Source organism: Eutrigla gurnardus (assembly GCF_963514095.1).
Source record: "Eutrigla gurnardus genome assembly, chromosome: 23".
Taxonomy (NCBI): domain Eukaryota; kingdom Metazoa; phylum Chordata; class Actinopteri; order Perciformes; family Triglidae; genus Eutrigla; species Eutrigla gurnardus.
The window spans coordinates 12,487,601-12,500,696 of NC_139934.1; the positions used below are offsets into that span (position 1 = coordinate 12,487,601).

A 13,096-nucleotide genomic window follows, 5' to 3' on the forward strand; every position below is an offset into this window, starting at 1 on the left:
AAAAGGCCTTCCCCCCCCGAAACATAGAAAATCACTTCCTTACACTCACACCTACTTAGAGTATCTCCTTTCCTTAAAGAAAGAGCGCTCTGTTCTGTTAGCCAGATTGACGACAGTACAAGCCCCTTACACTGCACACACACACACACACACACACACACACACACACACACACACACACACACACACAGATTGATGCCTTAATGATTGGGCCAACATGTTAGCCTCTGGCCATCTCCTGGGCTCTGCGGAACGCTCTCATGAAACCTTTTAACTCCCCTCATCCTCCGCTCAGGCTTAATTTGTGGCTTGTGTGCACATACCACATAAGTCAAGTCACTGCAGTGACCTATACATAAGATACGGATCCCGGGGCTGAAATATGGCTCAGAAGCTGCAGTGCATTCCTCTGCTCTTTGCTGTGGCTTTGCTAATGTGATCTCCCTGAGCTCCGATGATACCACTATTGATATCCTCACTCGGAGATGAGGGATGCTTTCCCGTACACATGTGCGCGTCTGCGGTTTCTCTTGTTTGCGCCTGTCTGAATGCAATTTTAAAAAAGCGAACGATGGTGACATCATCCTAACTTTCTTTTTAGTAAAATACTAGTGACTTTTCACAGAGGTTAATGCCACATGTGTTCTGTCATTAAGTCATTTACAATACTGGGATACCATTTAAATTCATTAATTTGCCAAGAAGAAGGCAATAAATCACACATGCATGTCTTATTTGGTGGCAAGATATTTCACCCTAAGTTTTGTACATTTTTAAGTTTATTGCATCAATTTGATGAGTTTGAGAGGTAAATTATAAGGTTTGAGCTATAAACAATTTTCTGTTTATATTCATAAAAGTCACACCCACAAAGCAGGTTAACGAGACGGGCTCTGTGTTTCAAGACAGGTGTGGTACGTTGCTGCAACATGACAGTCTGCCCTGGTTGACAGTTGCCTCTCCACAGGGAGATTGCGAAGCGAGCACTAAGTCCACAGCTCCAGGAAGGGGTGAGGTCAAGACGTAGCGTTCTGTCATACTCGGATCGATGATCCACGGTCAAGCTGGGTCCTTCCAAGCCGACCTAATGCAGCCGCTGTCTGAACTCAGTTTGCACAAAGCAACAGAGTGAGACGTCTTTTCTCGAGGGAATTATGAATCATCGCTTTTTATAGCAATAATCGGCTTTAGTTTTGAATCAAGACCATCAGTGTTGAGATCAAGTAGCTCTGAAATCTGAAAGCTTCGTCTGACAATGTTTGATACATATTTAATGAACATTTAGGTAAATGTCTGATAATGTGAGGATCAGATCGACTGATGCACAACCATTTGCAAAGCTGCAGTAGAGACGCATGGCCAAAAGAAGGAGAAATGCACCTTTTTTACAAAAAAAAAAAAAAGAATTATGAAGGACTGGGATATCAACAGGTTTTTGGATATGAACAAAAATCACAACCTCTTCAAGAAGATGGTTGAAGGAATGAAAGAGGGAATCTGTGTTCAAGAAGTCCACCACCACCGGACCAGATGATGCTGGCAAGAATAGGGAAAAAGATGTTACGTCCATCGGAATATGCACGGCTGAATATAACGGAAATATTACTGGAATATTCATTTTCATCAGCCATGTAAGCCATCTTAGTAGGAATGTTGTTGTTTTTGAAATAATGGGGGAAATATTTGGTGCACGTAAACATAGTTGCTCATTGATGATTGCTACACTTCTGAGGACCCCGTCAGTCGGGAGCAGGGAGTGTTTCACATGCTGATACCGGATCTACAGTTTCACTAAAGATGTTGAGAACAATCCACAGAACATATAAGTGATTTGTGATCCAGCAGCTGAACATCTGAGAAAGCCCTGAGATCACGTTTGACTCTGAGTCAGTGTGTAAATTGGGGACTAAATGTCGTAAGTGGTGCAGCGTTGTTGGATGAACATTTTTGGGTAAAGGGTCCTGAGAGCCCCTTCCTCTCCCTCTACAGTGTCTGGCAGAAATCAAAGAGCTGCAGGAATTTGCCAGTAATTGTTTTACGATTCCTCAGTAATCATACCTAGTTGTATAGATGGGACACAAAGAAAGCAAGAGCCATGAAAGCTGCAGGCTGGCTGCTGCTGCTGGCATGAAAGGACGGGGAAGGGGAGGAGGTGCAGATAGACCACCAAATAACAGGAACTGAGCTGTAAATGCAGGCTCTCCCTCGGTTCAGTCAATGAAAGGAGGTTGGAGGAAGTGGTTTATTGAAGCATGGTTTATATGGGCTGTCTGTTGGCAGCTCTTTCACCCTTTCTCACTCGGCCCTGCCATAAAACATTTGTCTTTTATTTACAGCTCCTCTACACACCACAGCTGGAAGATTCATGTCAGGAATCACCAAATGAGCGACGCCCTCCGTTCTGATCAGTGAAACGCACGGATCCATAAGACCACAACTTTAGCTGTTGATGTAACATTTTTGTTGCAGTGGTTTCATTTAATCCAAGAGTCAATTAAGGAAGTCATTCCTTAATTAATTCGTCAAGGAAACCATGCATTGGTTGCAGCTCCTCAAATGGGAGGATTGGTGTCATCTTCTGTTTTTATATCATCGCTAAGTGATTCTGTGCAGATGTGCTGATGGCTTTTTGTCCCTGGGAAACTGTCAGGTAATTTTAAAGGAGTCATAACCTGGTTTTATACGTATCCAGCCCCCCTTGGATCGCTTTGGATCAATTCGTAAAACTTATTAGAAAAAAAAAAAAAAAATTTTAATCAAACATTGAGCTTGTTCTGACCCTTTTTCGTACCGCGATTTTATCACGCGAGATTACGCGCGAGGTTTTGACTGGTCCGGATGTGCATTGTATAATATGTAATGAGGCGCGCGTTGATTCGCCGCAGGAAGGACAGAGCCGGGGGGGCTTGCCTGCATGCAGACTCCAAAACATAATGGCGGCGCTTCGGCGATTTCAGGTAGCGGACGGGGCGGGGTTGGGTGGTGAAAGAGGGGTGGGCTTATGCAAGTAGCCGCCACGGTGACGTCACCGAAGGCGCAGAATCAAAATCTTGTGCTTTAGGAATGCACACCCTAGTGTGCTATTCCTGTTCGGAAAAAGAGCAGTAGCGAAAAAACGGCGCCACTTTCAAACTCCAGCCTTTCAGGCAAGTTTCAACTGAGGTCAAACACAGATATGCATGTTTTAACAAGAGAAATTGCGATTTCCTGGTGATGACTCCTTTAAGTATTTTATTAAATTGATAATGAAAATAATCATCTGCTGCAGCCCGAGTTAAATTCTCAGTGCTGATGTGAAACAACTTAAAAATGTCATGGTTCTATATTAATATTAGGATGAGGGTTAAAAGTTCAGGTAACTTGTTTGCACCTGTTAAATCAAGGGTTTCCTTTGACAAAGCTGTACCGAGCTAAATGTGTACCTGAGGGATTTGCTATTGCACTTCCATGAAGTTGGTGGACCTGTGAGAGACGACCTTTAAAAGGAAAGATCAAACCCTGTGCAGCGAGGCTAAGATACCCTGACCTTTAGTTTCTAGTAGGAGTCGAGCTCCTAACCAGCCCATCCTACGTTTCCCAAAATAAAAAGCACTGAGGAATCTTTTTCAGGGCCCACGTTTGCATTGGGGAACAATCTGATATCTGACTCAAGTAGCTGGATTGGGTATCCGTGACAACATGCCAATCTGGTGTCGGATACCATTATTTTTTTAACAATTAAATTGTGCCAGATGTTACCATGGAATGATCCCAGTCCACACAGTGAGGCTTGATAATTAAACACTGAGTGTCGGCGACGCTTCATGGGGTCTTTATCAGCTGTTTGTATTGGTATCAGGAGTTAATCACATACACACAGCGATTCATGTCGGACAATGACTCTAGTAGCGATATAGAGCAACAGCTGCACAGCTACATCCGGTAAGACGCGTGACTTTCTCAATGACCCCTTTGACCAGATCAAATGTCAGAACGTACACAAATAATGGTTCTCAAGGGAGGTACGGAAGTCTGTGTTTGTCTGGGACCCCCAACCCCTCACAGTCCTCCAACCCCCTGGTTTTTGGTCCCTTGAGGTGGGCGTGGCTTCACACCTGTGGTTTTCGCCTTGGATGTGCAGATGGTGTTGTTTATGTCTGTTTTTTCCACAAACATGCTGTGTTTTTTCATGCTTTACCTGCTGGTGTGTTGGGAAGTTCTGATGAGAAGTAGGGCATGCATGCCATTTCTAACCCCTGTTCAACCTTTAACTGCCCCAGACTTGCCACCTGTTGGGCCACTTATCTAGTCAGTTGGCTTACAACACAAACTTGAATGTCTCCTGCGATCTGGTCTTTAATCTTGGCAGATTAATCTTGACCCCGTTTGTATGCTAGGGTCTTATTGTTGGCTGATTAGTGTGAGGTCGTTTGGGTCAGCAGAGTTCCTGCAGGACTTTGAAGAAAACCATAGTGTGACGTTGTTTTTAAGGGACTGTGCTCATTCAACCAGAGACGCCACCCCTACTGAGCTGCTAATCACCACCCGCCATTGTTAGAGCAGCTCATATCATGGCTCCCCGAAAGTTTTACACGGCTGCACTTTCATACGATTGTGGTTTATTCGTTTCTATTCCAAAAATACGTTTTATCAGATTCATGCAAAATGATTGTTTCTTGTTCTTCATCTCTTTGTTTTCGGAGTAAAACAGACTATTACTTCTTATTTTACGACTGTTTCCTCGAGGTATTTCCTCTAATCCAGAGGCAGAATAAACCAAACACAAATCGAATTGTTCGTTTTGGAGCGATTGCAAAGTCAATGCAAAGTAAATTACAATATTTGAATGAATACATACAGATTCTCCCCCGGGGCGTTGCTGAATCAGAGACGGAGGAAAATTTAAGCAGCAAAACTTATTTGTCTTTGTGATGCGAGTTAGCTCAACTGTGAAGTTGCGGTGACCGATTTTAATCAGAGTTGTGGTTGAACTGAAACTATCCTTTTTTTTCACACATTTTCTACAAGCTCTCGTTTTTTTTCTTCTTTCTTTAACTTCAAATTCAGCTCATGTGTGAATATTTTATAAACTAAAGACCCAAACCCCAGATTAACTGTTGTGCCTGCGGATACAACCGCGATATGTGCAGCGCATCAAAACCGCACATACAGTTTATCATTCTGCCGTGAAGCACAAACATCTTTCACAAGTGAAGTAACAGAAAAACAAAATATATTTGTGTGGAAGAGGCATTAATAACTCCAACTCACAGTGATTTTTATTCATGATGTAAAAACAAAGGAAAAACAAAAGCAAATCTACACATTGGAGAAACTTGAGCGAATCATTTCCATTTTTAATTAAAATGTAGTCGGTCGACTTATCACATAATTCATCGTTCCAGCTCTTGAATAAAAATGTGCCAGGAGTGTAACGGTACGCGTAAACACATCAAACTATTCAGTTATTAAACTATTAAAGTTTTGGTAGCGCAGCACATTTTTGATAAATATCTCTAAAAATTGTGACCAAGGTGAGAGAGAAATATTACAGTCGATATCTCATCTCCTGTGCTTGATATACATAGCCATGTTTTTCTTTCTTTGCGTCGCACATGTGGACCAACATCTGGCCTTTGTTGGACAACTGATGCTGAGATGAATGGCTGGTTGGGGACACGTCGGATTAACAGTAAACCAGCGAGCGGTAGCAGCTCATATCTGAGCCACAAGACTCCCTAAAGAATTTCTTATTTCCAGTCTTGTCTTTTGTTTAATGGTCAGGCCTGTCGTCTAGCCCGGCCTCATTACAAACCAGTCTGTGGAGAAAGGGCAAATACGTAGTGACTGGCATTGTTCTGTGATTGGCATCTTGGTTTAGACCAAGGCCATGCTAATAAACAACACGGCCCTGTCGCTCTTTGAAAGCTTCTGTGACCACTGGCAAGTTTCTGTTACAGGTCAGTGGTTGCTTTGTGCATCTCTGCCTCTCCGACGCTCCTTCAGATGGTAACCTTTTCAACCTGAACTGCTAACCCCGGCCAGGATGCTGCACTGACTTCACATTAGCTGGGTTTCTCTTGTGTCTTCATAAAGCTGCAGGGTTTCTTCTTTTTTCTTCTTCTTCTCTCGTTTCAACCATAAGTTAACCTGTCATTTGAAATCTGTGGAGATGAAGGATTACATTTCTTTTCAGTTACAGCACCGTTATTGAGTTTGGACTGCATCCAGACAGCTTTCAGCGCTGGATTACTCATATTTTTTTAAGTTGTTTAAAAAAGGTCCGGCAGGTGCTATACTTGCAAGGTTTCCCCCCCAGGAAATGTTCTACTGAAGGTGTTAATCGGCGTCTTGTCTAAGGATCAATTTAGTTTTGTATCTAGTAATGCCTCAACAATAATCAAACTCTTTAAATATAAATCTGTCAATCATAATTTGGTCAAACATGTCCATCACAATTCCCCCTATACCAAAACCACTTTTTTCAGAGTCCAACGACTTAAATCTCAGTACTTACCAAGTACTAATATGCGTACTTAATAATGCAATTACAGTTCTAATAAAAAATGTAAAAACATTTGAATTTTTATCACTTTCTCATTCAAAATATTAAAGATACAACGTGATGCTGTCGCTGATATTATAACTGTTCCTGATACAAACAGTTAAATGAAAGATAATAAAAAAGCTAAGAGACTTAGTGGAACAGCTTGTCACGTAAAAGGAGAATAGTGCCGGTCCACCTTAAAGGTCAGCCCACCTTAAGAGTTCCTTGTTGCTAACTTCAGGGCAAACCCCCATCACTTTAATTATCAGCTGGCTGACAACACGACAGGAACTTAGCTTGGGTCTCCTCAGGGGTCCTGAGCAGTTATTCACCTACAAATAAACTGTACCCACAATGCAATGCTGCATTCACAGCTCTCTTCCCTCTCCCTCTCCCTCTCCCCTCGTTGCATCAGGCTGTAATACTTTGGAGGACTGATGTGGATCAGTCTAGACATCTAGTCTGTTTGGCTTCGTACTGCAGATGCTGATAAATTATGGATTTAACATGTTTGTGTATCAGGTTATTGTTGCAGCAAATTGTTGTTGATAAATTGGCCAGGCTTTTTTAAAATGGTTATATCTGGGGAGATTTTATGGTTTTAAATAGATAGTGACAGTAGAATGATGGCAGAAAATGAGATGAAGAATCACCAGCAACAAAAGTTCCTCGTTAGACATGTGTTCTACACACACATCTAACGTTGTACCCGTTTTCTTATGATGATGAATCCCACCTTCCTCATTAATTGAAGGCGTCGCCAGCTGATCAAATCAGCAGGTAAGCGTCCCAAACTAAAGTCTAAAGAGGGCGGAGCACCGATGGACAGCGGATATAAAATAAGACATAAAAGATGCGTGGGATGCCATTAGTGCTGAAGTGTTAGTGTAGTGTATAATGCCATTATGCGTTGTAAAATTGAATGAAAACATCTTATAGTGGTGGCATTATTCTGGGTCATGAATTAATATTGTAGATGATTATTATTATATGACATTCATATATTTATTTAATTAAAGTGAATTAAAGTGTAACCAGCAGCTATTTACTAAATTTTATTGACTGTTTTAAATGTTTCAAGACTGTTAACTGTGCTGTGTATAATTCATAAACACTATAATACATTTCTGTGTATGAAATGACTTACTTTAGTTCAAATATCACCTCAAACAGATTGTGATGTCTACAAATACAGTAATGTTCGCAGGGCTTCTCAGCCCACAGCTTGACGCTGGTTTCATTGCGTTTCTAAAATTGAACAGGCCTGAAAATAAACTGAAGGCATGTTGTCATGTATGATAAACCCCCAAAATCACCACGATAAGCAAGCTGCTAGATTACCTAAGCAAATAATGAAAACGGCATTCGTTTGGGAGTGATTTTATCCGAAGCTCTTTGATTCATGTGTGCTCTTGTGTGTAGATTCTCTCATACAAGTTTTCTTTCTTTAAGAAATTTGTATCGTGTATATTTCTTTCGATTGTGCATTTTTCTCTTAAATCGAATATCCCATAAAATGGCGAGCTGACCGTAGCTGCACTATAAATATCCCAGCGTGACATCACGTCTGCCCGGTTATGCATGCAAATAAGAAAAATATACCAACACATGTACAGCGTTTATGTGCCCGAGTGTGAATTTTTCTTTCCATTAATGGGTGGTTCAGCTCATCTCCCTCTCCACCTCGGCTTATATAATGGCCCGGTGGTGAATGGGCTCTTTTAGCTGGCTGTAATTGAACCTGACCCACTTGCACAATTAACTCTAACCCATAATATTTGCTCAGTGGTATTGGGTTTTGGATGGCTTGGCCCCGGCGTTGAGGTTGACCTCAGCATAGTCAGCCGAGCCATCAATCACCGCTGCTCCCTGAAGGGGCGGGGCTGCAAAATGAAACAAGAGGGGGCAGTGATTATTAGATTGGTGTCAGCGCTAAGGATGACTCAAGGTATTTCCAAGGTCTCCTGCATCAGTGAAAGCCGAGTCGTCAGTCTCATAACATGTTTCCTTTGAGACTTTCATTACATTCCCTGTTCCTTCTCCAGCAGTAAACTGTGTTCTCTTTAGGAAGGAGTGGGGGTCTATACTTTTTGAGAAATCTGTCAAGAACTGAGTTTTGACACCTTCTGCTTGATCAGATTCTTAAAGTTGAGATGAAAAATGCCGTTTCGATCACCGACTGCTACCTGGCCTGATCTGGCACATGGAGGCGCCATATTGTGTCTCCACCTGCAGCGCTGTGATGCTGCTTAACGCTGACTGTTCTTTGGACTACGGTCACACGTTGGACATAAATCCATCTAAACATGGCTGCACCTGCCACCATGAACTACTACTATTAATATTACTATTACTCAGTGTTTCCCCTAGAATTTTTTTCAGGCCCGGTGGTACCCGCCGAAAAAACCCTATACAGACGAGACGAGACGCGTGGGATTGGTGTATTGGTGCAGTTGGATTAAGTCAGGTGGCACAGCAAGCAGTCTGCAATTCTGCAATTATTATATTTGCATTCAACATTTTTGTTCAACCAGAGTGTATTCAAGGTTTTCAAGGATTCAAGGGGAGAGTGACTTATTAAGGTGCCGGTTGATGGAAATGATCCAAAATTAGGGGCCGGAAAAATATGGCTGGAAAATGATGAGCATCACATTAATAGCTACAGATACTGTAAAACACTATAACGATATATGAGTGCATATCCATAATGTCTTATTTTATCAAGTAAAATATAAGTTATAGGTTTACTCAACAGCCTGATAGTTCATAGAAATTCAGGTAGAAATAGGTTAACTCAGAGTTCCACAGCTTATCAAAAACAATCCTTATTTTATTAACATAAGCTGCCTAAGGGCGCGATCAGTAGCGTGCCTCGGCACGGTTGCCCCCGGGGGGTCCCCCGCGGCTTTGCATTCACACTGCTCCAGCCTGCTCGGTTGTACATACGTCATCACGTCCTAATACTTGGCTTGATGTTGTTTTGAAGGAGCGCCGTCTCTGCATATATTTATATTAAACACTCGACCTGCATCAGCGAATGTGCGCACGAGCGGATCTGTTCGAGCAGGCAGCGCGAGGAAAGCGGATTTTGGACGGAGAAACACAGCGGCATTTTTCTTATAAATGCACCGGTCCGGGTCCGGTACCGGTCCGGTTCCGCTCACACCACGAGTCTAAAGAGTGCAACAGCTTATCAAAATACAGTATCAACTTTCCGTGTTTTCAAAGTAGAAAGCGACATCGTGGTGGTTTAACGAGGCGGAACAGCATCAGAACAATATCAAGCGCGTAAAGTACACAAAGAAGAACGTAGCGGGAGTGCGCGGCGAGGATTGTTGCGGCCGCGCGTCTTGCGGAGCAAATCTACTGTGCTGCGCGGAGGCGCTCCTAATGTAAATGATTATTGATTTATGAATTAATTGATAGGTAGCGTATTTTTGGCGTATTGATTTTTTTTTTTTGGCCTGGCGGCAGGTCTCCTTGGCCTGGCGGGCCGCCAGGCCTGTACAATGGTAGGGGAAACACTGATTACTGTTATATAACTACCAACACCAAATACAGATGGAAGAGCCTGGTCTGCTCCAGATTTCTGGTCTAAAGACGCGATGCGTCCTACAATACATTTTTCCCCCACCCCTATTGCCAACCATATTAACTGCGTGGACCCAGAAAGAATAGCTGCTGCAAAAGCTAATGGGGAAGCCAACAACTGGATACAGTGGTACAATAATACTGGACTCCTGGTGCCACATTATATACACAACGTTATAGTACCTACAGCCTGAATAACTTTCACATTTCACTGTGGTTGCTATGGAACTGTGACATTTTAAATATCCTCCATTCATGCACACAGTGACATTATCTAAAGATAAACCAAAGCTAAGACCTGCTTTCATCTGTTCTTCCCGTAAACACGCTCAGGTCTCCACATACATGGACATAATTGGTACTTTTCTGCCGAGTCCACTGGGAGAGAGGCTGACACACACACACACACACACACCTCCAGGGAAGATCACCTGAGCTCTAGTCGAGTTTGTTTGTCTCTAAAGGCCCGTGGGGAGGAGGGGGAAGTGTCTTCAGCCTGTCATGGGCTTGGTGGATTCACACGCTTTAAACTCCCTGCTCCTAATTTAAGCCAGTTTTTTGTATTGTATCAGTGCAGACAGACAATGGGATTGGGAGTTAATGAGATCTCATGAGAACGGAGGTGCAGGTTTAGAGGCTCAGTTCATTAACGAACAAGACTTTCACGAGCTAAGGCACACATATTTTCATGCACATCACCTGATTTTTGTGTCCAAAATAGAGAAAATGTGATAAAAGATCAGGACTGTGTCCCCCCCAGCAACCGCACACACACACACACACACACACACACACACACACACACACACACACACACACACACAGACACACACACACACACACACACACACACACACACACACACCACCGCTGCCATTCAATCAACAGCGATTGAATGGAGGCAGCTGCTTTGCATATTATAGAACTAAATGGATTCAAACCCGTTACTCTGTTTATCGTCGCCTTGTGTTAAAGGGCGAAGGCCTCTCTCTAATGAAAAATGTCTCTTTCTTTTCAGTGTGCAAGGATCCGCCGTACAAAGTGGAAGAGTCTGGATACGCAGGCTTCATCTTGCCTATTGAAGTTTACTTCAAAAATAAGGTACGTTTAACACTTTCTGCTCCCCAGCAAACCGTTTTATGTTTTTCATTTTCAACACTGGATTAATTTTGAGTCTCAGTCCTCTTTTTCCAGCAGGTTTTGTTTTGACAGAGAGGTCTCTGTTGACCTTATTATACCCACAGACCAGGTTTTTATAGTTTTTGGAGAATTTCTGCATGAAATGCAGGGAGAGATTGTGATACAATGGCCAGCGTTTTAACACCTAGGCCACTAGGATGCTCCTAAGCCACAGTATTTATGCTGCATAAATATGTGGAACTACATGTATTCAAAATTCTGTATATTTTGGTAGTTCTTAAGTCTTTGATTTGTAATAGTTTAATTGATTGTAACTTCTCCTGGTTTTCTTTAGATTCTTTTTAGATTCTTCAGAATGTGGATCTCCCATTTTCTTTGGCAGCAGACTTTGATATAATATTGTAATTCTGATGTTTTAGTCATCGATGCCGTCTCCGGTTTCATAGTCATTTAACTTGAACAGTGTGTCGACCAGTCAGAGGATCTATTGGCAGTAATGGAATATAGTATTGGCACGATATGAAAATGTCGTGTCACGAATATCCTGGCAAAAATATTAAGGAATGATGATTTTATCCAGATAATCATCAAAATGTGCTCAAACTCTTAACATTTCCAGTCATTTTGTCAGTTTGTTCTCGGAGAAGCCTGAAATGATCTAGTAAGGCATTATTAAACTGTGTTTAGCTGTGAGAGCTTTTTATCCGGAGAACCAGAAGAAGTTATCATCTGTGGACACTGACTTGGTAGAAGATGGTGTTGGTTGCTTCCAGATAGACCGATAGTGACCGTTCTCCTCTTTCCCCTCTCTGGGTGGATCCCACCTTCTCAGGAAGAACCGAAGAAAGTTCGCTTCGATTACGACTTGTTCCTCCACCTGGACGGCCACCCACCTGTCAACCATCTCCGCTGCGAGAAGCTCACCTTCAACAACCCAACGGAGGAGTTTCGTAAGAAGCTGCTGAAAGCCGGAGGGGTAGGTGTGCGGAGGGGAGGTGGGGGCTTGAGTGACATTTCTTAACACATACAGCGACTGAAGCCCGTCAGAGGAAAAACGTATGTTTTTCCAGGGATGTAACACCGGACGAGTGTCTTTCTTGTGTATTTGAGACAAGCAACTCAAACAGCAGCTCACAAATATTATGTGTTCAGATTTTTCTTATTGTCAACATATCCTATGAAAAAGTCAAACCAACAAAGGAGAGCAGTAGTTGTGTAACGAATCACTCCATCATTTTTAGCTGCATCATTGTGCACAGAGCAGGACGAAAAGCACTTAAGGAACCCGGTCTCCAAATTACCTAACCACAAAACTAACTGTGTAACGGAAAATCCTGATCCAGTGACGGCCCCACAACACTGGGTTTATCAATCATTTCTGACTTCCCCGTGGCTCTCGGCCTATTGATTCCTACTGAAGGCAGAGAGCTTTAAAAACAGGTTACAAATATGGAATTTCTTTGATCTTTTAAAGTCTTGGTCATTAGTTTTCAGCAAACGTTACACAAACGGGAGGAAATGGTGCATTTGTTTGGGACTATTTTCAGCAGCGGATTAATCCACATTTGGTGCTCTCGTGTAGGGAGGATGCACCAATATCTGCTACCAATATATTCAATTAGTTTGTTTATATACTGAATACATTATAGACTGGAATTTGAATTGCTTGTTTAAGTTATTTACAAGTTGTTGCTGCATTAATGAGGTTTATACTTGAATTGTAATTGCTGTTAAATTTGAAGATTGTTTTACCAAGTTGCTGGTGTACGTGAAAATAATAATAATAATAATAATAAATTCAGTAAATGTATATCTATATATTTATTTGCTACATTTAGT

General features: G+C 42.2%; 1 protein-coding gene across 3 annotated transcripts in view; it reads left to right on the forward strand.

The window, feature by feature from the left end:
* mllt3 (MLLT3 super elongation complex subunit) overlaps window positions 1-13,096 on the forward strand; it is a 44,231-nt gene that overhangs the window by 8,605 nt on the left and 22,530 nt on the right. For all 3 annotated transcript variants that reach the window (XM_084003295.1, XM_084003297.1, XM_084003296.1), the window contains exons 3-4: window positions 11,136-11,218; window positions 12,090-12,233. In XM_084003295.1, coding sequence (XP_083859421.1) covers window positions 11,136-11,218; window positions 12,090-12,233 — 227 coding nt within the window. The remainder of the gene's footprint in view (window positions 1-11,135; window positions 11,219-12,089; window positions 12,234-13,096) is intronic.